The following is a 27,749-nucleotide window of genomic DNA, read 5'->3' as shown; positions in this document are numbered from 1 at the left end:
AGGCGTGCGGTGGGCAAGGCGTGCTGTGGGTAAGGCGTGCGGTGGGCAAGGCGTGCGGTGGGTAAGGCGTGCGGTGGGTAAGGCGTGCGGTGGGTAAGGCGTGCTGTGGGCAAGGCGTGCGGTGGGCAAGGCGTGCGGTGGGTAAGGCGTGCGGTGGGTAAGGCGTGCGGTGGGTAAGGCGTGCGGTGGGTAAGGCGTGCGGTGGGCAAGGCGTGCGGTGGGTAAGGCGTGCGGTGGGTAAGGCGTGCGGTGGGTAAGGCGTGCGGTGGGTAAGGCGTGCGGTGGGTAAGGCGTGCTGTGGGTAAGGCGTGCTGTGGGCAAGGCGTGCGGTGGGCAAGGCGTGCGGTGGGCAAGGCGTGCTGTGGGCAAGTCGTGCTGTGGGCAAGGCGTGCGGTGGGCAAGGCGTGCGGTGGGCAAGTCGTGCTGTGGGCAAGGCGTGCGGTGGGCAAGGCGTGCTGTGGGTAAGGCGTGCTGTGGGCAAGGCGTGCGGTGGGCAAGGCGTGCTGTGGGTAAGGCGTGCTGTGGGTAAGGCGTGCGGTGGGCAAGGCGTGCTGTGGATAAGGCGTGCTGTGGGTGAAGGTAGATCGTGCGGTGTCGTGCTGTGGGTAAGGCGTACTGTGGGTAAGGTGTACCTGATTGGGGGAAGGCGTGCTGTGGGTAAGGCGTGCTGTGGGTGAAGGTAAAGCGTGCAGTGGGCAAGGCGTGCTGTGGGTGAAGGTAAATCGTGCGGTGTCGTGCGGTGTCCTGTTGCCTCCTTGTCCCGCCCCTCCGCAGCTCCTCGCGTGGGAACGCAGCCGCCCCCACCACGTTTCCATGGCAGCAAAGCCTACGGTGGCCATCTTTGTTCTGTGCTTTCTCTCCCCCTTGCCTGCTGCTGCTACGTGTGCCAGTGGTGTGCATGCCCTTGCAGTAACCTCTACCGACTTCTCACACCTCTCCCTCCCACCACCACCAGCCCCCCAACCCCACGTGTGGCCCCCAGAGTGCATCTCCCGTTGGCACCGCTGAGAAACCGTAACGCCGATTGGGGAGCGGCAGCGTAGCGGTTAGTGCGCTGCGCTACGAACCCAGTGACGATTATCTGAACTGGTTCTAGGCCTCCCCTAGGTCGACGTAGCCTCAAATGAGTACCTGGTACAGCAGGTAAACATCGCCACAAGGGAGGCAAAGGCGTCCTCGTGTACCTTACCTGCCTTCATAGGTGCTCGCTAACAGCACTTGCCCCGATAGCCTGTTAATGACTATACGGGGAAGCCTTTGTCTTTGCCTGTGTTACTAACCCCAGCGTGGCCGCATTAAGCCTCACCCCCACAGTGTGCGCACGTCACGGAATAAGGTGTGAAGCGCTGACCTGCACCCTGATGATTCACATCTCTCTCTCTGTCTCTCCACATCTGCACGCACAATCCCATCCTCTCTCACGCCGCACCCGATGCGCTCACCTCCACTTGGATTTCTCGGCTTTGGAAATAAATAAATAAAATAAGGAAACCCACCGAGGAGCTTTTAACCTTGATGAGTCGAATGCTGCCATTAATACGTTGAAATTTTATCCTATTCAATAAGCGCCAGCCGCTCGCGCAATAAAAACCTGCCCCACCCGTGAGATGCCACTTCGCGATTGAGTTACGTTTTTACAGAATCGCCGCCCGCTAATTCGGCCTTTCTTTTGTCACGCGATTTAGATTTTTTTCTTTTTTTACAAAACGTTGACAGTAAACGATCGCATCATCAAAACGTTTCGCTCTGCGATTCTCCAGGGTGATCGCGTTTCCATTTCCTTAACGAACAGCGCGCACGAGCAGCCCGGGCGGGAGAGAGAGCGAGCGGCGTTTGCGGCTGGGGAGAGTGGGGCTTTGGGGAGGGAGGGAATCGTGGCCGCCTGGGCGAGAGGAGGTCACGACCCTGCAGCCCCCTCGCCCATCTCCGACGCTTGCACAGAAACCTCCGTGGCGAGACTTCCACGCGGCAGAAAACTTTTCACATTACGTTTTTATCGATCGGTATTTTTTCCCGCGCCTGCCTTCATCTTTTCCCACCGAGCACCGCCTCTCCAGGCACACCGCGCGTTTAGCGCGCGCGATTGCCGAACGTGTCGCGTGCGACTCCCAGCGTGTCGACTCGAGTCTAAAGCACGCGCGCCAACCCCGCCTCGTGCCATGCTGCGCCCTCGGAGGTTTAACGAAGCGCCGCGTGTGTGCTTGCGTGCACGTCCGGTCGTGCAGCTGCTGGCCTGGCCTCCGGACACGGCGGAGGAGGTAACCGTGGTGACGGTCGCCCCTAGTTACCAGGCGCCCATGCACGAGGGCGTACTCACGGGCCTGCGCAAGTTCACCGAGTACCACGCCGCCGTGCTCTGCTTCACCACGCCGGGCGATGGGCCACGTAGCGCCGCCCGCCTCGTGCGCACCCTGCAGGACCGTGAGTCCCTCCCTGCCCCCGCTGCTTCGTATTTGAAAATGCGTTGAGGCGCGGGCCCGGCTTTTCTGAAAGCACCGTGGATCATCCCGGCCAAGCCGGGACCCTCTGGTCGCGTCGCGTGCCCGCCACGCCGCGCCGGCGTCGCCGTGACCGTGTCGTCTGCGATTCTCACACAGGGCCTGGGCCGGTGGGACGACTCAGCTTCTCGGAGATCCTGGACACCTCGCTGCGCGTCAGCTGGCAGGAGCCGCGGGAAAAGAACGGCGTGCTCATCGGTCAGTCGCTCGGCGTGCGCCCGCCACGCCGTTTGGGAAGAGTGGGGGGCCGGCAGGGAGTGCCGGCGGTTGGCGGCGGCGGTGGCGGCCACGGGGGTCGGCGCTCCCCACGTTGGAGAAGTCGCGAAGCGTGGTCCATGGTACCGCACGTCCCCTCCTCCGCGGCACAAGCACGGTGTCGATTTATTTTACGTTAGCCGAGAGGACCACGTGGCATTGAGCACGCATTTGAAGTCCTTTGGCCAATTTGATGACTCGTATATCTATGCGTATATATTTTTAATGTATCTCCCAATATTTTACAAGCATTGCACATGCGGCGTCACGGCACAAAACAAAGAATCCGTTTGCGTCTCTCGCAGAGCAGTGCAACCCTAACGCATCGGGGAACGGTCCGCTGAATTGGGTACCGCAGAGCTACCTTTCAGATTCCGTCAGATATTCGCTTCGGTCTGTTAAAGGAAGTTGAGTTGAACAACAATTACAACAACTGCTTTTGTCCGCGGATTTTTTCTCGCTGGGTTTTGCCATCGCACATCTGCACCCAAATCACTCGGCCGCTTACTCCCCACGCCACCGAGTTCCGTCGCCCTTTACTCTCCACGTTGTTGCCTCCGCCGCCGCCGTTATCGGCAGCCCTTGACAACCGCAGATGGCCGTTGCGGCTGGCCAGCTGCTTGGTCACATGCTGTAGGGGACGACGCACACACCACCAACAAGGTGCCAAATCGGCTTGCCAAATCGGCTTGCCAAATCGGCGTGCCAAATCAACCGTAGCCACACACCTGTCTGTTAAGGCCCCGTCTGGTGCGCTTGGGCCTGCGTTGAGATGTTAGGGGCAGTGTCACGTGACTCCCAGGCATCCTGTGCTCACGGCTCAGTCACCATCACCGTACCGAGTCTTCACTGCGGGTGGTGGCTGTGCACGTGGCCTGTAAGCCAACGCCAGTGGAGTGCTTCAGTTTCCTGCCACAAGTATAACCACTCATTCATTGGTCGATAGCACCTTCATATATAGAGGACCGGTTCACCGCGTGGCTGCTGCTGCCCTTCTCGCTCGTCTGTGATTCCTCCTCCTCCTCCTCGTCGTTCTTCTCGTCCTCCTCCTCTCATCTGGAGCCCAGCGGATGCTGTGCGGCAGCGTGTTACGAGTTGAACTATCATTGTTATTATTATTTAGTGGAAGTGACGGTGACAGCCATGGGAAGCAGATATAATTACCCCAGGGCTAGAGACTCTTTTAGAAGCTCAATGACCACGACGCCAGCTCTCGGGCCAGTCGGTTCGTGCGAGTGGTGGAGACAGCTCATTTACCCAGCAAAGCCTTGCCGAGTCTCAGCACTCATAGTTCTGACAGGCGGAGGCAATGATTTCTACGTAGTTTCCAATTGGGTAATTTGTTGCGATCATTTATTTTTTTATTTGAACAAATTCGGCAAACCGTGTTCAATCCACGACCGCGGCAAAAAATCAACGGCGAGCGAAATACAAAAAATGGCGGCCGCCTCTCGTGCCCGGTGAAGTATGGTCGAACATCCTCCATGGCCAACGTGATGTGGGGGTGGTGGGCTTTCATCCAGCAGTGGATCAGAGAGAGGCCGCATTATTTTTACGCAACGTCAGACACGCGCTAGAAATTGAGAGCCGACGTGGTGACCCAGCGCCCCCTCGTGGCGTCTCTGCCCACGTGACAGGAGCGGCCGCGTGGCTCGCCGGCCACGGCTTGCCCTCCGGGTTAGAGAATTCTTTTTTTAAAAACTCTCCAGTAGTGTAGCGACTGTGGGTCATCCAGAAGAGACCGTAACAACGTATGACGACGCAATGCCCCGATCCACAAATACATTGCAGCGATACACTCGGCTACTCGTGAAGCGGGTGATCCGGCGTGACCACCTTGTCCGGAGTCGGGGTTGCGATCCTCTTTTTAGTTTTGTGTCCTGTTTTCACCACGTTGTTTGTGCACTCGGCCCAAACGTAACATTGCCATACAATGCGTAGACGCGAAGCGTGTACGCATTATATGGCAGCCTTGCCAGGAGCGGCTAACGCGCCGTCTCTCTCCCTCTCTCTCTCTCGCGGTCGCGCCACCGGAGCTCCACGTGCGATCACGACGCCCCTCCGCGGCCCCTCTCCACACAGGCTACCGGATCTCGTGGGAGGAGCACAACCGCTCGGACACGCGCGTCACGAGGTCGCTGCCCAACGGCACGCTGGAGCTGCTGGTGACGGGGCTCACGGCGCTCACCACCTACACCATCGAGGTGTCGGCTGCCACGGCCGCCGGCCAGGGTCCCGTCTCCTCCTCCACCATCTCGTCCGGCGTGCCCCCCGGTACGGCGAGACGCGGCGCCCTCCCGCCGTTACGTGTCGCTGGGGCTTGCCTTGCACGCACCCCGTTGCGTTTGCTAGCCCCCCGCTCCCAACGGGCGAAGTCACGTCGGCTGAGCCCTGCTGCAGCTCGCACAGACGTAGGCCACCCCCATTCGATGCCAGCAATGCGGGTCTATAAAGACTTTATGGTATCCTGTTGTCCACTCATTGATATGCTAATTTTTTCTCTAACCCCCCTCCCTCTCTCTGCGTCCGCCCTCCTCTGTCTATTTAAGGCCACCCCACAGAGACGACCACCTCTCTCTGTTACCTGTGTTGCTCTCTCTATGTATCTTGGTGATATCTGTCTGCTAATATGTCTGTCTATAGTTTTCTGGTTAGATTTTATGTCGCTATTTCATTATACCTGATGATGATTGCTTGTGTTGCAATCGAACGTCGTATTCTATTATTTAATTTAATTTATTATTTTATCTTTAGACGTGACTTAACCGAAAGAAACAAATAATAATTCCTGCAGTCACGAAAGTTCTAAAATTAAGATCCTGCAATAAAGTTCAGCACATTGCTGGTGCCAGATCTCGGTACGGATCAATTCCTGCCAACCGAACACAGACGCCAATTCCCGTACCGTCCAACCTAACCTGGACAGGTGGCAACCCTACCCCCACCTCCTGGTCCATCATGCCAGCCTTAATCGGCGCTCGCTAACAGAATTTGCCATGGGCAATCTTAGTAAATTTGTGTAATCTCGTGTCTGCGACGCAAAACCATGTTTTTGCGCTCATGCTAAGGCGCATGAAGCACGTTGCGGAAGAATCACTTGGCTGTGAGAATTGAGATGTGATGGTTCGTATTGATTGGGTTCGGAGTGGGTGGTAGTGTGGTATTGTTGAGTGGGGGTGGGTGGTAATGCAATGTGGTGGTGTTGGTTGAGAGTGGGTGGGTGGTGGTGTGGTGGTGTTGTTGAGAGTGGGTGGGTGGTAGTGTGGTGGTGTTGGTTGAGTGGGGGTGGGTGGTGGTGTGATGGTGTTGTTTGAGAGTGGTTGGGTGGTGGTGTGGTGGTGTTGGTTGTGAGTGGGTGGGTGGTAGTCGGGTGGTGTTGGTTGAGAGTGGGTGGGTGGTAGTGTGGTGGTTGAGAGTGGGTGGTGGTGTGGTGGTGTTGGTGAGAGGGGGTGGGTGGTAGTGTGGTGGTGTTGTTGAGAGTGGGTGGGTGGTAATGCAATGTGGTGGTGTTGGTTGAGAGAGGGTGGGTGGTGGTGTGATGGTGTTGTTTGAGAGTGGGTGGGTGGTGGTGTGGTGGTGTTGGTTGAGAGTGGGTGGGTGGTAGTGGGGTGGTGTTGGTGAGAGTGGGTGGGTGGTAGTGTGGTGGTTGAGAGTGGGTGGGTGGTGGTGTGGTGGTGTTGGTTGAGTGGGGGTGTGGTGGAGTTGGTTGTGAGTGGGTGGGTGGTAGTGTGGTGGTTGAGAGTGGGTGGGTGGTGGTATGGTGGTGTTGGTTGTGGGTGGGTGGATGGTAGTGTGGTGGTGTTGGTGAGAGTGGGTGGGTGGTAGTGTGGTGGTTGAGAGTGGGTGGGTGGTGGTGTGGTGGTGTTGGTGAGAGTGGGTGGGTGGTAGTGGGGTGGTTGAGAGTGGGTGGGTGGTGGTGTTGATTGATTGGTGCTGGTGGTTGTGGTGAGTCCGTCACGTGTACTGACTCAACCCGCGCTCGCGTGTGCCATCGTAGAGCTGCCCGGAGCCCCCACCAACCTGGCCATCTCCAACATCGGGCCGCGCTCGGCCATGCTGCAGTTCCGCGCCGGCTACGACGGCAAGACCTCCATCAGCAAGTGGAGCGTGGAGGCGCAGGTGGGGCCCGCTCGCCAGGACGCGCCGTCCGAGGAGGGCAGCGCCGAGGGGCCGAGGTGGCGGCCAGGCTTTAGGCCACCTTGCGTGGACCCCATAAAATCGTGCTTTTTTCACGTTGGTGATCCGTGCGCTGTGAAGATAGGGCCATTACCCAAAACGTCGGCTTCCGTTTACTCCTTTTTGAGGCAGCGGTAGTATTTACGGATCTTGTTAGGTTTTTCGTTGTTTTGGTGGCCCAGGTCCTGGTCTCTTTGATTTTGTCGGCGGGCTGAACAACAAAATGTACTCGAGGCAGGACAATTGAATCGATCTCAGAGGCGGCTCTGTGATATCCACTTCCGTGGGCTGTCCTCTAATGCACTCCTCTCCAGTGTGTTTGTGTTCATGGGACGAGGGCCACCAATCGGAAGGCGTCGTGTGAACAACCGCCGCAGAAATTTGTTTACACAAGAGAGGTTACGCTGAATGTGTGAAATGTACAAAACACTGCGGTAATGCAATTGTGATTTATACTCGCACATTAAGGCATTGACACGGCGAATGTTGCCAAATGTGTTTGCCAAAGCTAATGAGTTCTGTGAATCTATATTCCACGGCTGTGTCTCCATCACAAAAAACAATTCCAACCCAAAATAGTCTCATCAAAATAATCTCCAGCCTTAACAACCCTGCTTCTTCCTGCACAACCCTGCTTCCTGCTACACAACCCTGCTTCCTGCTACACAACCCTGCTTCCTGCTACACAACCCTGCTTCCTGCTGCACAACCCTGCTTCCTGCTACACAACCCTGCTTCCTCCTACACAACCCTGCTTCCTGCTACACAACCCTGCTTCCTACTACACAACCCTGCTTCCTGCTACACAACCCTGCTTCCTGCTACACAACCCTGCTTCCTGCTACACAACCCTGCTTCCTGCTACACAACCCTGCTTCCTACTTCACAACCCTGCTTCCTGCTACACAACCCTGCTTCCTCCTACACAACCCTGCTTCCTGCTACACAACCCTGCTTCCTCCTACACGACCCTGCTTCCTCCTACACAACCCTGCTTCCTGCTACACAACCCTGCTTCCTGCTACACAACCCTGCTTCCTGCTACACAACCCTGCTTCCTGCTGCACAACCCTGCTTCCTGCTACACAACCCTGCTTCCTGCTACACAACCCTGCTTCCTCCTACACAACCCTGCTTCCTGCTACACAACCCTGATTCCTGCTACACAACCCTGCTTCCTGCTACACAACCCTGCTTCCTGCTACACAACCCTGCTTCCTCCTACACAACCCTGCTTCCTGCTACACAACCCTGCTTCCTGCTGCACAACCCTGCTTCCTGCTACACAACCCTGCTTCCTCCTACACAACCCTGCTTCTTCCTGCTACACAACCCTGCTTCCTGCTACACAACCCTGCTTCCTGCTACACAACCCTGCTTCCTGCTGCACAACCCTGCTTCCTGCTACACAACCCTGCTTCCTGCTACACAACCCTGCTTCCTCCTACACAACCCTGCTTCCTGCTACACAACCCTGCTTCCTGCTACACAACCCTGCTTCCTGCTACACAACCCTGATTCCTGCTACACAACCCTGCTTCCTGCTACACAACCCTGCTTCCTGCTACACAACCTTGCTTCCTCCTACACAACCCTGCTTCCTGCTACACAACCCTGCTTCCTCCTACACAACCCTGCTTCTTCCTGCTACACAACCCTGCTTCCTGCTACACAACCCTGCTTCCTGCTACACAACCCTGCTTCCTGCTACACAACCCTGCTTCTTCCTGCTACACAACCCTGCTTCTTCCTGCTACACAACCCTGCTTCCTGCTGCACAACCCTGCTTCCTCCTACACAAACCTGCTTCCTGCTACACAACCCTGCTTCTTGCTACACAACCCTGCTTCCTGCTACACAACCCTGCTTCTTGCTACACAACCCTGCTTCCTGCTACACAACCCTGCTTCTTGCTACACAACCCTGCTTCCTGCTACACAACCCTGCTTCTTGCTACACAACCCTGCTTCCTCCTACACAAACCTGCTTCCTGCTACACAACCCTGCTTCTTGCTACACAACCCTGCTTCCTGCTACACAACCCTGCTTCTTGCTACACAACCCTGCTTCCTCCTACACAAACCTGCTTCCTGCTACACAACCCTGCTTCTTCCTACACAACCCTGCTTCCTGCTGCACAACCCTGCTTCTTGCTACACAACCCTGCTTCCTGCTACACAACCCTGCTTCCTGCTACACAACCCTGCTTCCTGCTGCACAACCCTGCTTGCTCACTTGAGCCTCTGCACTCCAAACCCACCCCTCCCCCTGTCCACTCGCCCTTACATTCAGGGCCACCCAGAGGCCCCTGCAGGCTGGCGGCTGGCGGCCTGGGGCGGAACCCCACATGGGGCACCCCGACTTATAAGTGGCAAAAGAGCCAGGCCCGCTGCGGGGGCCCCTCCTTTGTGTGAGGCCCCCGGGGCAAGTTGCCCCCCTCCCCCCCCCCCCCCCCGCTTAACCTACCAGCTTTATTGATGGCTCCATCTGGTGCGGAGTCGTTCCCTCGTCCCTCGAGACTTGTTCACTCCCCCCCCACCCCCTTCACCGCCTCCCCCGACGTTGCCCCTCGCTCGTGCCGAGCGCCTCGACGGGCGGTCGCTCTGAGACGCGCTCTGCACGGCCCGCGCACTCGGCAACCTCGCCAGGCCCTGCCGGCCTGCCGGCGCTTGCGACGTCGCGGCGCCAAGTCTGACGGTCGCTGCCCGCTGTGCAGGTGGGCGTGGTGGGCGACAGCGAGGAGTGGCTGCGCCTCTACGAGCTGGACAACGAGCCGGACGCGCGCTCCCTGGAGATCCCCAACCTCACCCCCTTCACCCACTACAGGTCGTCCGCTCGCCCTGCAAACACAACGGTCGCCCTCTCCCACCGCCACCTCAGCGGAGCCGTACGGGGGGCTGCGGGGCAATAGTCGTTAGCGAGCGCCTGTCAGTGGCACGGTGCACGAGTTGGTGATGGGTGAGGCCAGCGCTGGCGCGGCTCGGTAGTACACTGGAAAATAAATATCGTAACTCCTGAATTGGTCGACCGCCGCACCTGATTAATTAGTTTTTTGTGGTTTCTGTGCCGCAGATTCCGGATGAAGCAGACGAACATCGTGGGCTCCAGCCCGGCGAGCCTCCCGTCGCGCACCATGCAGACGCTGCAGTCTCCGCCGGACCTGGCGCCGGCCAACCTGACCGTGCGCACCGCCAGCGAGACAAGCCTGTGGCTGCGCTGGGTGGTGCGTGCTGGGGGGCGGCCTTGTCCGCGCAACCGGGGGCACACTGCGCCCACACCGCGCCCACAACCTAGCTCACACCTCGGTCACAACCTTGCCCACACCGCAACCACAACCTTGCCCACACCGCAACCACAACCTTACCCACACCGCAACCACAACCTTGCCCATACCACACCTACAACCTTGCCCACACCGCAACCACAACCTTGTCCACACCGCGCCCACGCCTCGTTGCACTGATAACTAAGAGCGGACAAAAGGCTCGGTTACTTTTGTCACCGCGGGAACAATGAAGTTTGACCTGAAAATACTTGAAGCAGCTTCAAGTGAAAACCTCGCAGCGTCTAATCACTGAACGCGGTTGTGTGAATTGTTCTTCACCTCACCAGCGAGGTGAAGCAGTGTGATAATTGGCGCGTTGCACGCTTGTGCACGCGACAAATTTAATTTGTTTGACTATGTCGGGCGGTGGAGGGGTTTTATAACAACAACAAAATTGGCCAGATCATTCCCGTGTCCTCACCCAAAAATGTACAATGCATCGCACTAAGTGAATTGACTAAACGAAACCTACAGCCTAAGCCTCGACTAGTGTTCCACAGGGTGTCCTCGATCAGACTTAAGACTAAAACTGCGACTCGGGATACGAGAGAGGCTGACTGACCTAACGGCCGCTGTGCTCGCGACTCGCCATGTCTCCCTCCGACCCCGGACGCCCGCGCAGCCCCTGCCCGAGTTGGAGTACAACGCCCTGCCGGAGTCTGTGGGCTACCGCGTCCGCTACACGAGGCTCGGCGTGCCGCCATGGGGCCCGCTGTCTACGGCCGCCCGGCCCGGCGACGCCGAGCCGTGGGCCGGGGTGCTGGGCCCGCGCGGAGAGGCGGAGAGTGGCGGTGGCGGCGGCGGTGCCGGCGGCGGTGCGGAGCCGGCGCTCTTCACGGTGGTGGCGGACCGGCTGGAGAGGGAGGTGACGCTGGAGGGCCTGGAGGAGTGGAGCGAGTACCGCCTCCAGATGCAGGCCTTCAACTCCATCGGTCCGGGGCCATGGAGCCCCGAGGTTAGGGGTCGCACGCGCGAGTCAGGTGAGCCTCCTTTTCCCTCCTTCCCCCTCCCTCCTCCCCCTCTCCTCCCTCCGCCCCCCTCCCTCCTCCTTCCCTCTCCTGCCTCCTCCCCCGCCTCCAGCGTTGCGTGGGGCAGCCGACCGAATTAATCTCGGATTTCTGCATTGACCAAATTGCTGCCGATGGCATCGGGAAGGCCTTCATCCGGCAGTTGTTAGATCATTGCTAACGATGATGATGACACGGTGTCCCCTCGGCTGCACTTGCAGTGCCGTCGGCGGGGCCCGTTGCCGTGACCGCGAACGCCACGACCCCCACGAGGATCACCGTGAGCTGGGGCCCCGTCCCCGAAGCCGAGCAGAACGGCCTCATCCTGGGCTACAAGGTGAGAAGTCGGTGCTGCGAGTGGGGTGACTAGCAGCGGCCGCAGCCGTAGCGAGGAGTATGCGTGCGTGCGTGTGTGTATGTTTAACTTCTTTCGCATTGCACGTACAAACCGTGCCAATCGGAGGTGTGGGGGAAGGACAACAAAACAAACAGAAAAAGCAGCCCCAAAGAAATTATCTTTCAAACTAGATGGCTGTAAAATTACATTGCTCCAGTGGCTTCCTAATATCGAAAGGGGGAGCGGGGATAAAGCTGGTGCGTAACGACAAGCAAACACGCTCGCTCCCTCACCGTCGCGCCCGTGCGCGTCGCACGCTCGCGCCGTCGCAGGTGCTGTACCAGGAAGTGGCGTCGGAGCGCGAGAGCGACCGCGGCCACGGCTGGGCCTGGCCCGAGGGCCGCGAGTCGCAGGGCGTCGCGGTGGTGCGCGGGAACGCGACGCTGTCGGCCGCGCTGGCTCAGCTGCTCAAGTACACGCTGTACGAGGTGCGCGTCCAGGCCTTCACGCGCATCGGCGACGGCCAGCCCAGCTCCCCGCCGCTCGTGCACCGCACGCTGGATGACGGTACGCCGCGCACGCCGACCGCCCGCACGCACGACGTTCCCAATGACGATCCCGACGAAATTCCCGACAACGACGTTCCGAGCAATAACGTTCCGAGTGATGTTCCCAACAACGTTCCCAACGACGTTCCCCACAAAATTCCCAACAACGACGTTCCGAGCAATGACATTCCGAGTGATGTTCCCAACAACGTTCCCAATGACGTTCCCCACAAAATTCCCAACAACGACGGTCCGAGCAATGACATTCCGAGTGATGTTCCCAACAACGTTCCCAATGACGTTCCCCACAAAATTCCCAACAACGACGGTCCGAGCGATGACATTCCGAGCGATGTTCCCAACAACGTTCCCAATGACGTTCCCCACAAAATTCCCAACAACGACGGTCCGAGCGATGACATTCCGAGCGATGTTCCCAACAACGTTCCCAATGACGTTCCCCACAAAATTCCCAACAACGACGGTCCGAGCAATGACATTCCGAGTGATGTTCCCAACAACGTGCCCGGCGACGTTCGTTTCTTTTGTCGACGCCGCCGTTATCGCCGACCGCAGCGCCGCAGTGTCTCTCGCCCTCGGCCCGTAGAGTTAAATCGGCGTGGGCACCCTATCATACCGGCTCCGTGGCTCAGCGGGAGAGCGAGTGAATCGCAATTGGAAGGTTAAAGTCCTGGTTGTTCCCTATGTACACCGTAGGGACGTAATCAGTAAACGGTGTATGTCCTTTGGATAGATTGATCCCGGTCATAGAAGTGTGGAATCTCCCTCTCTACTGGCAGCAGACGAATGCCAGTTTGCAGTTCCAGGTGCCGGGGTACGCCTTGCGCCGCACAGGGACAGTCGTCACGTGTCTCTGTCTGTCGGCCCGCAGTGCCAGGCCCCCCGGTGGGCATCCTCTTCCCGGAGGTGAGCCGCGTGTCGGCCCGCCTGGTGTGGCAGCCGCCCACGGAGCCCAACGGCATCATCCTGGGTGAGGCTCGCGCTTGCACACACGCACGCACGCACACAGAGAGACACTTGGCAAGCGGTGCGGAGAGCGCTACGTCTCGATCGCCTTTGCCACCCCAGTGCTGATGTTTCCACACGGCACAAGGTACTGATTTGAGGCTAAGTCAACTTAGGGGATGCCCAGGGCTGGTTCATATCTTCATGTCCTTGGCTAGGGATCAGCTGAACTGAGGAGCACTCATACGTCACCGTGCTGCTCAGCGCATGGCGGGGGAGGGGTGGGGGGGTAGGTGCAGGTGACCAGGACCGGTTTAGATGTCTCTGGCCGGTGAGGTCATCTGTGGCTGGAAACGGTCATCAAGTTGCCGGGTTTGTAGTGCGGCACGCCGACTACTGCGCTGCCACTCCATACCTGCGCACGCATGGCAACCATGTGCGGAACAACGCGCCGTGCATGCGGCTTGCGTGCAGAGAGCGGGTGTGAGTCTCTCAGGCAGCCAGCTCTCGATTCTCTGCGGGTAATGGGCAGGGAGGGGGTGACCCATATAAAACACGGACGCAATGCAACGACATGGGGCCACACGTACAGCCACACGCGCGGAGTCGTTAGGCGTGGATATCGAGGCGATTGTGAAGTTCCGTGGCCTCTGCGGAGGATCATTGGATTTCAGTGATGCAGCCCGTGGATCCCAGCTCGCGACTGACTATTCGTAGAATGTTCTCTCGAGCTCCCGCTGGCGGAGACCCTTCCGCCAGTAGCGATTGCGAGCGAGAAATTGCAGGGCTGCCCCTTTGCCCATTATCTTCTACTCCTTCGCCCCATTGCCGTGGGCACCCGAGAAGCCGCCTGTAGCCGCGGTGGCCTCTCGTAACGGCTCGCTGACGGCGCCCGTCCCGCCGGGCGCGTGTGCGTCGCGGCGCAGGCTACCGAGTGGGCTACCGCGTCAACGGCTCCAGCTTGGAGACGGTGCAGGAGCTGGACCCCTCGGAGCGTCAGCTGCGCCTCACAGGCCTGCGCCCCGAGGCTCTCTACGCCTTCCGAGTCACGGCGCGAACGCGCAAGGGCTGGGGCCTTCCCGCCGAGCTCACGCTCATCACCACGCAGCGCAGAGGTGCTCGCGCCGCGCGCGCCGCGCAACATGGCACCGCACAGCACACACGACACACCACACACGGCGCACACACCGCACAGCACACACGACACACCACACACGGCGCACACACCGCACAGTATGCGGTGTCCGACTTTACAGGCGCTCGATAAACCGTACTTGCCCCTGCAGTCCGTTAAAAGGCTATACGGGGGACCTTTGTCTGTTGTGTAGAACGGGCCGAGCCTCCGGGCCGCCCCGAGGTGCCTCAGAGCGGCGTGTGGGCGCGCAGCGTGCTGCTCACGTGGGTGCCGGGCAGCGACGGGCTGGCGCCCACGCGCTACTACACGGTGCAGGGGCGCGAGGTCCCGCTGGGCCGCTGGGAGACGCACCACACGCCCGTGGCGCACAACGCCACCGAGCACGTCATCGACAGGTAGGCTCTCCTCGCTCTCCTCGCTCTGTCATCATCGACAGGTAGCCATCCTCGCTCTGTCATCATCGACAGGTAGCCATCCTCGCTCTGTCATCATCGACAGGTAGCCATCCTCGCTCTGTCATCATCGACAGGTAGACATCCCTGCTCTGTCGCCGCGGCGGCCCCTGTGGGGGCTGTCCAGCGGCTCGCGACCGCGTGCCGTACAACGGCGGCGGTGATGAGGACACCGCTGCCCTCGTCGCCATCGTTCGCAATGACGATTCCGCCACTGGCCGATCAAAGTACTCCCCGATTGGTCGCCAACCCACACGGTCCTGTGACGAGCGACCCACCCAGCGCGTCCGGGATGATCGTGTCGCTCCATCTCCGGATTTGGACGTCCCCTTGGAGGCGTTCCAATTCTCTTGTCAGGATTCTTGAACCCCACCCCCCCCCCCCCCCGGCCGTCACCCCTTGTGTTGTGTCCTGCCCGACGCCAAGTTACTTTTGTTAACCATCAAGCTGATGTCTTTAACTTGTGTGCGTTCTCTTGTCCACGTGCTGCTCTTGCCGTCTCTCAGCGTAGTTGCGAATTGCTTGCTTGAGGGAAGATGCAGTCTTCACCTTCTAGATATGTCGGTCAGCTGTGTCATGGGCAGGGATCGGCAACCAACGTAACAAGAAGAGGCATTTTTTTCAAATTCGGCAAAAAAAACTCAATATTTCAAGAGCCACAATGCACGTAAATAACGTCACGAAGCAGTCCTTATAGAGCCACGTGCAGCTCCGGAGCCGCCCGTCGCCAACCCCTGGTCACGGGGGAACAAGAAACGTGAAAGCTACGGCTGAGGTGGCTCGTAGTATCAAAGCGCGGAGTTGTGACGAGGGCCGCCTGCGTCCGTGGCCCACAGGCTGAGGCCCTTTACCTCCTACGCGTTCCGCCTCATGGCCACCAACGACGTGGGGGACAGCGACTTCAGCCCCGAGTCGGAGGCCGTCACCACGCTGCAGGCCGGTGAGTCTGGGCGCGCAGCGTTGCCACTCGGCTCCCCGAGTCTGTCTGCGATCGCGAGTGACCCGCTGTCGAGTGAGTGACCAGTGAGTGACAGACCAGCGGGTGAGTGACCAGTGAGTGACCGATCGGTGAGTGAGTGACCAGTGAGTGACCAACCAGGGGGTGAGTGACCAATGAGTGACCAGTGAGTGACAGACCAGCGGGTGAGTGACCAGTGAGTGACCGATCGGTGAGTGAGTGACCAGTGAGTGACCAACCAGGGGGTGAGTGACCAGTGAGTGACCAGTGAGTGACAGACCAGCGGGTGAGTGACCAGTGAGTGACCGATCGGTGAGTGAGTGACCAGTGAGTGACCAACCAGGGGGTGAGTGACCAATGAGTGACCAGTGAGTGACAGACCAGCGGGTGAGTGACCAGTGAGTGACCGATCGGTGAGTGAGTGACCATTGAGTGAGCAACCAGGTGGTGAGTGACCAGTGAGTGACCAGTGAGTGCCAGACCAGCGAGTGACCAAACAACGAGTGAGTGACCGACCTTTGTCATCGCAGTGCCCAGCGAGGCCCCTGTGATCGTGTCCATCACGCCGCACACCACCACCTCCGTGCTCGTCCGATGGAAGGTGGGTGCACTCTGCCATTCTCTTCTTACTCTCTCTCTTTCTCTCTATATCGTTCTTACAACTTACGGTTGAAAGCACGCATGCATTAGCTCTGTCCATCGCTGGCCATCTGTCCTTCCGTCTGTAACAGAGGGGGCGCCATAACGCGCATCAAGATCGTCCAACGTCAATGGAATTTCAGTTGAACGTTGTTTTTGCTGTGTAGGACTCGCCCGATTGAAAACCGGCCACGTTGATTAAAGGGCCGTTGCCCTCGTGTTGGAGACACAAACCAGAGCAGAAGGGACACTTTACAAACACGCTCGTTCATCCTGACAGCGTCACAGTGAATGTGATGTCACCTACCAGCGATTATTCTCTACTCCACGTGTTTGTCTGTCTGTCTCTCAACTTCTCTCCGCGCTCCTTGGGACCGTGGCATGACCAAGTTTGCCGCTTGTAACAGACGTCCGTGGTTGAAATCCGGCAGGCCGCCCTGGTAAACACCGCGGCTGTATTAACCATGGAATACGACCCACCCTTTTATTCGCAGTAGATGTTAAAGATCCCGTGACGCAATTCACGTGCCAGAAATTCACGCTCCAAATTTGCCAAATAACAAAATAAAATAAATAATTACTCAATTGGGATCCCATATAGCAACATCGCCCCCTGCTGGGAATCAGACTGTGTCCATGAAACAAAACAGCACCTTCCTTCGCGATCGCCAGCACGAATACCAAACGTGTCTACATTGTCATTTGTGTCTTTATTATTAATATTACTACTATTACGAGTTCTATTTTACCAGGTAAGCCCAACCGAGCTATTTTTCAGAAGCGACCTGGCCACAAATGATAGCTCATCGAAATGGCTTATTGCGTGGAAATCTATAGCAGCCAAATAATCTTAAACGCAGGTTTCTAAATGTGGAGGGAAAAACCGGAGGACCCGGAGAAAAATCCACGCGACCACGGGCGTCACGATCGGGATCGAAACCACGACCGTGAGCGGTCGCGTGGGTTTAGGCTGAGCGAGGCCGCTGTCGTGTCCTCTGCAGGCGCCCCCGGAGGAGTCGGTGAACGGGATCCTGCTGGGCTTCCGCGTGCACTACCGGCCCCTGCAGCTGTACGACGCGCCGCCACGGTTACCCCCCGGCGGCCGCAGGGCCCGCGACGCCGTCGCCGCCGCCGCCGAACTGACGCGTGAGTGACCGCGGCGGAGGGTTCGGGCCAACGCTGGCCTTGACCGTTCGCGCCTCGTGGCGAAAAGAACCTGGGTTCGATTCCCGACTCAGGCGTCTCTCTGCGTGGAGTTTGTGCGTTCTCCCCCTGAGTGCGTGCGAGCGAGTGTCTGCGCGTGTGTGCATCTCTTGACCTGCTGTGAGCGAGCCTCCGACGCTTTCACGTGGCCTCAAAGTCCACCTAGTCTGGCACAAGCGCTGTGGTGATGTCACTGCCACTCCGTGGCGAATGGCGGCTGTTGCTGTTGTATTCTTTCCCTCTGTTCCCCCCCCTATCAATCAGAACGCGTCAGGTACATAGGCCTGGCGGATATTCGCGTTCAGTTGTTTTTTGTCACCCAACGTTCTGCTGCGGGCCTTCGTTTTTGTGTGCAGTAAAAATCTCGTTAAGAATAAGAAAATTCCATGTAACCGGTATGGGCCAATGCTGAAAGAAACTACTTGCAAATCACGCCGTTGGGATCACAGCAGCAGCAGCATCGCTTGCTGACTGCGAAAACGTAGCAGGACCCTGCTGCAAAAAGAGACTTGAGGCTCAGTGAGGCTCTCCTAGGTAAACAAGAGTACGGTAATCATCGTTCATAACGAAACCCTTCACCGGACACTTGCTGATGTCGCTACCGCTGCCGCATCTGCGTCCTAACACCTGTGCCGTATGTGTGTGTGTGCACGCACGCGTCCGCGCACGTATGTGTGTGTGTGTGCAGCGCGATACCTCGTTCACACGCTCAACGATTCCTCGTCAACGCAGCACGAGCTGGAGAGTAAGGGCACACCTGTCGATCCTCCACACTTCTCCTCTATTCCCCCATTGCGTTTCCGCCGCTCTTCCATTTGCGAAATAATTTTAGCCGAGACTGAGATTGCGTCCCAAACAAAACTCGCTGACGACGTTAACGCCGGTTTTCGACGACGCCAGCCCTAATGCGCGGAACCTCTCCTCCTCCTTCCCTCTCTCCCTCTGCCACTCTCTCCCTCCATCCCTCTCTCCCTCCATCCCTCTCTCCCTCTGTCACCCTCTTCCTCTGCCACTCTCTCCCCCTGTCACTCTCTCCCTCTGCCACTCTCTCCCTCCGCCACTCTCTCCCTCTGTCACCCTCTTCCTCTGCCACTCTCTTCCTCTGTCACTCTCTCCCTCTGCCACTCTCTCCCTCCGTCCCTCTCTCCCGCACGCTCTCCCCGGTGTTGCCCAGACCTCACCAAGTACCTTCGCTACGAAGTCCGGGTCACGGGCTACAACGTGATGGGTGACGGCCCGCCCAGCCCGCCCTACGAGGTGTTCGTCGGCGAGGCCGGTAAGAGGCTCCACCGCGGCAGCGACTTGTCCCGCCGCTTTGTCGCAGAGATTCGCGGTTCGGACCACGCGGCCGCCCCGGTTAATACTGCAGGCACCGCGGTAACAGTGAGATGCCACGCGCCGCCCCGTTCAATTGCTCGCAAATTACTCACAAAATTACTTAGTCGTGTTAGCAAGCAATCGCAAGGCTACACCTTTATCGCTCTGTACAACCGGGAACTATTCACCCTGTCACTGCATCGTCCCTTCCTTGTTCTGATTGAACGATCGCCGTATTCACGGTCCCACAGTGCCGACGGCACCCCCGCAGAATGTGCAGGTGGTCGGGTCCACGGCCACTCAACTGGAGCTGAGCTGGGAGCCTCCACCGCAGGACAAGCAGAACGGGGACATCCAGGGCTACAAGGTGACGCGCACACGCAGAGAGGCCCGCGGGCGGTTCCACACTGTTGAGGATGCACACAGCGCCAGAGCTTAGTCTCTCACTGAACAGTTTCTGGGCGAATCTTGATTTGAAGCTTTCGTAACTGCAGGAATCCATACTCTTTGGTTCTTTCGGTAAAGTCACGTAGGTATAAAATAACATAAATCACGACGCAAAACAAGCGTCCATCATGAGGTGCGTGGCTGGCACACTGAAGGAGTCTTGTGACAAGCAGCCACAGCCGTGTCATGGTGGTACACGGTCAGGAATCCTGACAAAGCAGCGGCGGCCGAGGAACGGAACGCGTCCCAGGCGCTGCGTTGATCGTTACATCGCAGGACCATGGGAGATGGCTGTGGCTTGAGGGGGCCTTCATCCAGCAGTGGATTCACCATGGCCAGTTATGATGATGATGAGGATACTTGATGTGGTGTGCTTGTTCCGGTGTGAGATTAAGTCCTCCGCAGAGCCCACGTCCGTCTCCTCTGCCTCGTTTAACCCTTCGCCAGAATCGTAAGTGGGGCGGAGCGGTGGTTAGCGGTCTGCAACGTGAACCCGCCCACCTTGGGGGGGTATGGGGGGGGGGGGTCCAGGCCCCGTCACGGCTAACTTCAGCGGCGAGAGATGTCTGAACGGCTCCCGTGGGAACCTAACGGGGTTGCGCCGTGCGGAACCGTGCGCAGGCGTACTGCTGGGAGACGGCGCGGGGGAACGCGTCGCAGCGCGTCAAGACGCTCTTCCTCCCGGAGACGAGCATCAAGCTGCGCCGTCTGAGCGGCTACACGGAGTACGCGCTCGCCATCGCCGCGTTCAACGCCGCCGGCGACGGGCCCCGCAGCGCCCCGCTCTCCGCATGGACCGACTCCGCCGGTACGGCACGGCACGGCACGCGCGGAACGGCGGCGACGATGTTAGCAAGCGCCGGCCAGCAGAGACGCGCGGATACACGCGCTGACGAACGTGCGCATCCGCGCGACGGCAACTCCTGTGATTCGGAGATAAGTGTGCTGTACAACTCACCGGCGAGCGAGCTGGAATGATCATAATCGACTGTGTGACGTTCGGCCGCGTCGCGTCGTGGAGGGTCTTACGACATAAATGTGGCCTGATCGTTACGTGGCCCAACCCACGAAATTGGTTACAAATGTTTCTAGATTTGAAGCTTTCGTGACTGCAAGGCATCATATTCTTAGGTTTTTTCGGTAAAGTCACGTAGGTAAAACATCAAAATTAATGAAAATAAAATAAAATAAAATAAAAACAAAAATCACGACGTTTCGGAGGCAACACAAGTCTCCGTCATCAGGTGGGACCGTCACAGCCGAATTAGCTGCATCAAGTGATTCGGCTGTGACGGTCCCACCTGATGACGGAGACTTGTGTTGCCTCCGAAACGTCGTGATTTTTGTTTTTATTTTATTTTATTTTCATTAATTTAGATGTTTTACCTACGTGACTTTACCGAAAAAACCTAAGAATATGGTTACAAATGACCAAACTCTCCATCACCTGCTCGTGTCCCCCCCCCCACTCCCCTCCTCGCCCCCTGCGTGCCGAGCAGCCCCCTCGGCCCCGGGAGCCCTGAGCTTCTCCGAGGTGACGACGTCGTCGGTGAACGTGTCCTGGGCCGAGCCGGCCGCTCCCAACGGCATCATCGACGGCTACCGCCTCGTCTACGAGCCTAGCACGCCCATCGACGGTGCGGCCCTCCTCCCCCATCGGCCTCCCTCACCGGCCTTCCCCTTCGGCCCTCATATTGCTGACTTATGTATCTAGGAGAGCCACGCCGAGTCATAGGACTCTTTTTCAGGAGGATCCTGCTGCTGCTGCTGTTGCATTGGGTTTTTACGTTAAGATGTTTGCTGCCAATTAATGACGAGTCGTGGTTATAATCCACAACGGAGGAAACTCGCGCATTCAGTCAAATGGATAGAAACCACAGAGGATGTCGCGTACTATGTGTGTGGGAAGCAGAAGCGTAGTGGTTTGGGCTCCGTGCTGCGCTCCAAACCCCGGCGACTTGAGTTCGATTCCCGCTCACGGCCAACATCAGTTGCTGAACGTCTGAACCGGTCGTGGACCTCCGATAGGTCTACTCAGCCTTAAACTAATACCTGGTTTGGTATGTGCGTGTGTGAACACACGCTTGCGGCGTGGGCCCGCGCACGCAGGCGTCAGCAAGATCGTGACGGTGGAGATTCGGGGCGAGGGCCCGCGCTGGCTCAAGGTGAAGGACCTGGTGGAGGGCGTCACCTACCACTTCCGCGTCAGGGCTCGAACGTTCACCTACGGCCCGGAGGTGGACGGGAACGTCACCACGGGGCCCGGGAAAGGTCGGGGCTCTCGTTCGTTTGACCTCGTGCTCACACCACAGGCTCGCGCGTCCAACGCCGCCGCTGCTACCACCCACTCCCCCGTTTATCCACCCAATTACCCACCCACTAGCTCACCCATTCACTCGCTCATCCACCCACTCGCAATTCCCAACCCACTCACCTGTTTATCCACCCACTTACCCACCCACCCAACCGTTCACCTACCCATTCACCTACTGGCTCACTCACCCGTTCACCCTACCCACTCACTCACCCACTCACTCAGTCACTTTGGAAATTCCCTCCCAAGCTCGTGTAAGTAATAACCTCGCTAAATACAAGAGGCATTAAACCTTCCAGCGGGCCCCTAGGACCGTGGTGCAAGCAGCCCGGGCAAAGCGCAATACTTGCCGGGTTTGTCTCTCAAGCGATTGTAATGAAATGCAGCGGCGGTGTTGGGAGCAACGCGGCGACAGGAAGGGGGGGGGGGGGTGGGGAACGCGGCGGCGCTGAGCGGGCGCTGTGGGGCGGTGTGTGCAGGTGCCCCTGGCCCACCGGGGGAGCCGTCGGTGACGCGGTCGGGCGGCTCCATCGTGGTGCACTGGACGGCGGGAGAGCCGGGTGATGGCCCCATCACCGGATACGTCATCGAGACCCGCGCATCTGGTACGACGAAGGCGACCGCAGCGGTGGTGGCGTGCAGAGCGGTGACGCTGCAGTCACAATTTAGCCAGATTTGCCACTTTATTTTTTGTCTTTAGCTTTTTGTCCTTTCCCCTGAACCTCCGATTAGCACGGTTGGCTACGTTCGCTGCGAAAGAAGTTCGGCGTACATACATTCTAAAACGACACCGCGAACCACTCAGTCGGGATCACATAGCAGCGATTATCGCCCCACTGCTCGCAGCAGACTAATGCCCGCTTGCAGGCCAGGTGCTGAGTCCGGTTGTGTCGCACAGAGACAGCTGCCGCTCGGGGTGCCCATTGAAATGTGTTGAGATGAGATGTGATGCGAGTCGCTTATCGCGTGTAAATTGCACTGAGATGCCCCGGCATGAAGGAGGGCAGCTCTGTCCAAAACACAGATCGTCATCATTATTGTAGCAGTGTATGGTGGAGGGGTCACCTAACATACACAAGAGGAAAGCCTCTGATACGTCCTTCACTAGGCCCTCCTGTGGAGGGTCGCCGTCAAGAGGTGAAGAGGGGGTTGGAGATTAGGAGGCTGGAACAAGGGCAGGGAGGTGACAGCTCGGATGGATTGGAAAAAGGGAGTTCCAGGCTGTGGAGTGGTCACGCTGATGGTAATGGTGGGAGGTGTTGTGGTGTTGGCAGTGTGGCGGTTGTGGTAGTGTGTTGGTGCTGATGGTGGTGTGGCGGTGGTGATGGTGGTGTGGCGGAGGTGGTATTAATGGTGGTGTGGCGGAGGTGGTGTCGCGGTGGTGATGGTGGTGTGACGGAGGTGGTGGTGTGGCAATGTTGGGGGTGGCGGTGTTGGGGGTGGCGATGGTGATGGTGGTGTGGCGGAGGTGGTGTCGCGGTGGTGATGGTGGTGTGACGGAGGTGGTTGTGTGGCGGTGTTGGGGGTGGTTGTGATCGTGGGGGTGGCGATGGTGATGGTGGCGTTGACGGCGGTGGTAACCCGGTGTCGTTGTGCCCCCCTCCCAGACGAGGGCTTGTGGGACATGGTGGTGCGAGACGTTCCGGGCGACGCTCGCTCCGCCGCCCTCAGCATCGACACGCTCCGCCGCGGCATCAGCTACGACTTTCGCGTCATCGCCCACAATGCACTGGGCTTCGGCGCCCCCAGCGTTCCCTCCCCGTCCGTCTCCGGTACGTCGTCATGGCCCGACTAGGGGCTCGCGTCCGTCCCTTTTTCGTTCCCATGCGTTTATTCAATAATTTTACTCCCGATGTGAGGGACCTACCGGTTGATTTGACACGGGGCCCATCACCACATCGTTTGTTTGCATCCTTTATTTAATCAGAAGATGAAATAAACCCATTGAGACACGTGGAACAACATCACCTCTTTTGCAAGGGTGATCTTACAGGGGCTACCTATCGTCGCTGCATCCGAGTCCTAATAACCGGGTACTGGAGGGGAGTGATTTGACCCTGGCGACAGCCCTCTGTTTCTTCCATTAGCGCTGATGTGAAGGCGAAACTTAATTACGCGCGCATCAGTCGACACCCTGGGCTCCCTTGCGAGGGAGACGTTCCATCGCAAGGGATTTTAAAGGGTGAAATATTTGAACTAATTAATAAAAATACGGCAATGTTTAGCGGTGGTGTCACACGAGCGTGTGTTAATGCGAGGCCCTGCAAAGGTTTTTGAAAGTGCTCTGCGCCCCCCCTGAGTAAGGAGAAGGTTCCACCACCACCCCTAATTTTTGCGGCCGCTTGCGTAGAGAAAACTATGGGCCTTGCCCGCCACAGTCGCACGGCGCACGTGCAGAATGTTCCGTGTTTACAGGACATCCGTTCATTTAGCTACTCCACAACCTTCGTGTCGACCGCTCCCCCCCATCCAGCGTCTTGAGATGTCATTGCGTTTACACGCTCCATGCAACACGTTCGTATCGCATCGTACGGCGGTATGTTTTTGTATGCGTCGTCGCGTCAGCGCGACATACAGCTAGCTCCAAGCCCTCAAGTCGCCGCGCCACCGCGCGTTGCGAGTGGAGTGGATTTTCACCTTAGCTTCTAGGCGCTGCTTTTGCAATTGGACATCACTTTTGCGAAACATCGCTGTCCAAAGTTCCGCCCACAACCCCCCCCACCTCTCTCTCCCCGCCATCGCCCTCCCTCCCCCACGTGGTTAATCACTTTAAGTCAGCTAGCTGGAGTCCGGCTCCGGCCGGGGGTCGCGTGTCACTTGCGTCGTGCGCCAAATTCACTTGAACCGCGTGCGCCGCAGCGCAAATGGGAGCGGCGTTCTACGAGGAGTGGTGGTTCCTGGTGGTGGTGGCGCTGACCAGCCTCATCCTCATCCTCCTCCTCGTCTTCGTGCTCATCATCCGCGGCCAGAACCAGAAGTACTCGCGCAAGTCCGACTCCAGTGAGTTGGCGCGCTCACGGCCGTGACGGCGATGGGGCAGCTTCCCGTGGAGTTGGATTTAGGAAAACGTCAGGTCGGGCACCACCTTCGAAGGCTGATGTGGGGCGGTCGCGACGCTGTCGTGGGCCGCGGCGGTAGTGGGGAGGAGTGGGGGGGAGTGGAGAGGAGTGTTCGTGGGGGGGGGGGGTTTGGAGGATTGGAAAAGAGTGGGGAGGAGTGTGCAGGGGGGGTGGAGTGTGGAGGAGTGGGGAGCAGTGGGGAGGAGTGTGGAAGAGTGGGGATGAGTGTTCGTGGGGGGGGTGGTATGGAGGATTGGAGAGGAGTGGGGAGGAGTGTGGAAGAGTGGGGATGAGTTTTCGTGGAGGTGGAGTGTGGAGGAGTGGGGAGGAGTGTGGAGGAGTGTGGGGGAGTGGGGAGGAGTGTTCATGGGGGGGGGTGGAGTGTGGAGGGAGTGGGGAGCAGTGGGGATGAGTGTGGAAGAGTGTGGGGAAGTGGAGAGGAGTGTTCGTGGGGGGAGGGGTATGGAGGATTGGAGAGGAGTGGGGAGGAGTGTGCAGGGGGGGTGGAGTGTGGAGCAGTGGGGAGGAGTGTGGGGGAGTGGGGAGGAGTGGGGGGGAGTGTGGGGGAGTGGGGAGGAGTGGGGGGGAGTAGCGAGGGCAGGAAGACCGGAGGAGTGGGGAGGGCAGAAGGAGCAAAGCAGTGGGGAGGAGTGGAGAGGGCAGGAGAAGTGGCGAGGGAGGGCAGGAGTTGCGGTGGAGTGGAGCTGACCCCATCCAATCCGCACGCCACACATTTTTAATCGGTGCTCTCAGAATCAATTTAAGATGCCAAACAATTTACAAATGAATTTAAAATAGCCACTTATTTTTAGAATGTTTCTTACTTCAAGCTGTTGTTTTGTTTATAATTTTTTTTTTTTTATTTACAAGTAAATATATTTAATTTAGGTGGGGGGCACCAACCTTCTTTTACTGGCATCGGAATATTACCAAAACCGTGCCATGCCAGTCTTCGCCTGACCGGTTGACGTCGACACCGTGGCGGCGGTGGCCACTCGTGTCTCTGTGCTGTGTGCGCTGCAGGCAGCACGCCGCGCGCGGGCGCCAACGAGGAGATCACGAGCCTGGAGGGCGGCTTCACCACGCTGGAGCTCAACAACCGCCGCCTGTCCGTCAAGACCGCCCTCTACAAGCGCAATGGCACCTACGCACGGTACGACGGGCCGCCCGCACCGCCCGCTCCCCCGCGGGGGGTGGGGGGGGGGACAGCAGTGGGTCGATCATTGCACGGCTGATGGTGATAATGCTTCATGGAGCTGCACGGCGCTGCTGCCAGAGATGGCGAAAGCATGGAGAGGCCTTGAATGAGCAGCGGATGGAGAATGGTTGGGCAGTAGCGTCATGTCCATTGAGTGCAGGCGGTGCGATCGATGAGCCCGGGGTAGGAAGTGGGGCTATGAAGAGGAGTGGGGAAAAATTGGACAGTGGTGGGGGGTTGCATTTCATTCCTCGGCAACCACTGGGGCACCACCGCCCCATCCTCATCACCATCCGTCGTGTCTTCACCGCCGCGATATTCAATGTCGTCAGGTGAACCCTGTGCGGATTGAGAATGGCTTATGATGATGTCGACGAAAGGGAGCCAATTGAGGAGCTGAATGGCAATGAAATGGCGTTTTTTTGTTTTGACAGCTCCCCTCCGCGCCCCTCGCCCGGCACGCTGCGCTACTCCGACGAGGACCTCACCGCCAAGTACGAGGTGACGGCGGCGGAGAGCAGCAGCCTCACCGAGAAGCCCTCCGAGCTCTCCGAGTCAGAGGTCAGACGCTCGCCCCGCCCTGCCGCGTTTCCACAACCACAGGGAGAGGCCCACCCCTGGGCGTCCCAATGCCAAGAGGGCCACGTGAGGGTTGGTGGATCACCGCAGCACAGATGTTGCCGTGAAACTCCCTTCCCTCTCAGTATGGCTTTCCTGGATAAATAAGTAAATTAATATGATAATTATTCTTCTTGGTTCTTTCGGTAAAGTCACGTAGAAGGGAAATAATAAAATAATAATAAAAAGACACTGTCTTTCCGACAGACCTGTTCTTCACCTGAGGACGGCTGCTTGCGTTGTGGCCGAAACGTCGTGAGAATTATTTTATTATGTTTTATTTTTATTATTTTATTACTTCCCTTCTACGTGACTTTACCGAAAGAACCAAGAAGATGAATCCCTGCAGCCACGAAAGCTTTAAATCGAAATGATTATGATTGTTATGACGTGGTTTCGTGGGATATTTTTTGTCTCGTGCCCCAATGGCATGCCACTTGTGCCCCCAGTGTCGTGTCACAAGATGAAGAATCCATTCAGAACTCTCTGAGCAGTGTTTGTGTTCGTGAACGGCCCACAGAAGTGACTATCAAAGAACACACCTTTAAGGTCCCTTCAATTGAACAATGGTCCATATAGTAGGGGTCAGTACTTTTCCCCCTGATCTGCTATACACAGAGGTAATGTTCTTTACATGAACGTCAACATTGATTCATTCTCACAGCTGGAATTTATGTCAATTAAGCTCAGAATTAAATGTCACGGTCGGAGGGTGGCACTTTCCACAGCCACTGGTGACCCGGCTGAGACCGGCCACTCGCTACACTCGAGAACTCGGTTCGTGGATAAAAGCTGGATTTGAACCCAGAGTCTCAGTGCCATGACCTCTGAGACAACCCAGCCCATCTCATTAGGTCTCCCTTCTTGCAGAGTTAATTTTGTGAACAAAAGTGGGCACGGATGTATGAATCAGTGAAGGTGTTTTTCCTTGTAGTCAAAGATAACTGTGAGCGGATGAAAACCATCAGGCAGATAATGACTACGACTCGGCACCACTACCACCACCATCATCATCACCACCGTCATCATCACCATTATGATCATCACCACCATCATCACCACCGTCATCATCATGATCATCACATCTTGATCTTCACCACCACAATCATCACCATCATCATCACCACCATCATCATCACCACCACCATCATCACCATCATCATCTACCCACCAAAGTCCAAAGCATGACCAGCTTTGATAACACTAAATGAACGAGTCTGAATGAAGATGCAGTCGCGGATAATTTACAAACGTCATTCGAGACCGCGTTAGCACTGAGGAAGACTAGACGTGGTGA

General features: G+C 57.7%; 1 protein-coding gene across 1 annotated transcript in view; it reads left to right on the top strand.

The window, feature by feature from the left end:
• SDK2 (sidekick cell adhesion molecule 2) overlaps positions 1 to 27,749 on the top strand; it is a 315,464-nt gene that overhangs the window by 282,159 nt on the left and 5,556 nt on the right. Inside the window, exons 19-44 of the mRNA XM_078872818.1 lie at positions 2,226 to 2,421; positions 2,598 to 2,696; positions 4,836 to 5,027; positions 6,751 to 6,872; positions 9,646 to 9,755; positions 10,002 to 10,152; positions 10,877 to 11,234; positions 11,483 to 11,598; positions 11,931 to 12,165; positions 13,039 to 13,137; positions 14,039 to 14,227; positions 14,441 to 14,642; positions 15,536 to 15,639; positions 16,188 to 16,258; positions 17,298 to 17,442; positions 18,188 to 18,244; positions 18,674 to 18,775; positions 19,068 to 19,183; positions 19,885 to 20,071; positions 20,763 to 20,900; positions 21,373 to 21,534; positions 22,057 to 22,182; positions 23,185 to 23,349; positions 24,437 to 24,577; positions 25,660 to 25,789; positions 26,269 to 26,395. Of these exons, the coding sequence (XP_078728944.1) occupies positions 2,226 to 2,421; positions 2,598 to 2,696; positions 4,836 to 5,027; positions 6,751 to 6,872; positions 9,646 to 9,755; positions 10,002 to 10,152; positions 10,877 to 11,234; positions 11,483 to 11,598; positions 11,931 to 12,165; positions 13,039 to 13,137; positions 14,039 to 14,227; positions 14,441 to 14,642; positions 15,536 to 15,639; positions 16,188 to 16,258; positions 17,298 to 17,442; positions 18,188 to 18,244; positions 18,674 to 18,775; positions 19,068 to 19,183; positions 19,885 to 20,071; positions 20,763 to 20,900; positions 21,373 to 21,534; positions 22,057 to 22,182; positions 23,185 to 23,349; positions 24,437 to 24,577; positions 25,660 to 25,789; positions 26,269 to 26,395 (3,840 nt within the window). The remainder of the gene's footprint in view (positions 1 to 2,225; positions 2,422 to 2,597; positions 2,697 to 4,835; positions 5,028 to 6,750; positions 6,873 to 9,645; positions 9,756 to 10,001; positions 10,153 to 10,876; positions 11,235 to 11,482; positions 11,599 to 11,930; positions 12,166 to 13,038; positions 13,138 to 14,038; positions 14,228 to 14,440; positions 14,643 to 15,535; positions 15,640 to 16,187; positions 16,259 to 17,297; positions 17,443 to 18,187; positions 18,245 to 18,673; positions 18,776 to 19,067; positions 19,184 to 19,884; positions 20,072 to 20,762; positions 20,901 to 21,372; positions 21,535 to 22,056; positions 22,183 to 23,184; positions 23,350 to 24,436; positions 24,578 to 25,659; positions 25,790 to 26,268; positions 26,396 to 27,749) is intronic.

The sequence above is a fragment of the Lampetra fluviatilis genome, chromosome 35 (genome assembly GCF_964198595.1).
Source record: "Lampetra fluviatilis chromosome 35, kcLamFluv1.1, whole genome shotgun sequence".
In the NCBI taxonomy this organism is placed as follows: domain Eukaryota; kingdom Metazoa; phylum Chordata; class Hyperoartia; order Petromyzontiformes; family Petromyzontidae; genus Lampetra; species Lampetra fluviatilis.
The sequence above is the reverse complement of the archived record's forward strand: the minus strand, read 5'-3'. Positions and strand labels throughout refer to the sequence as shown.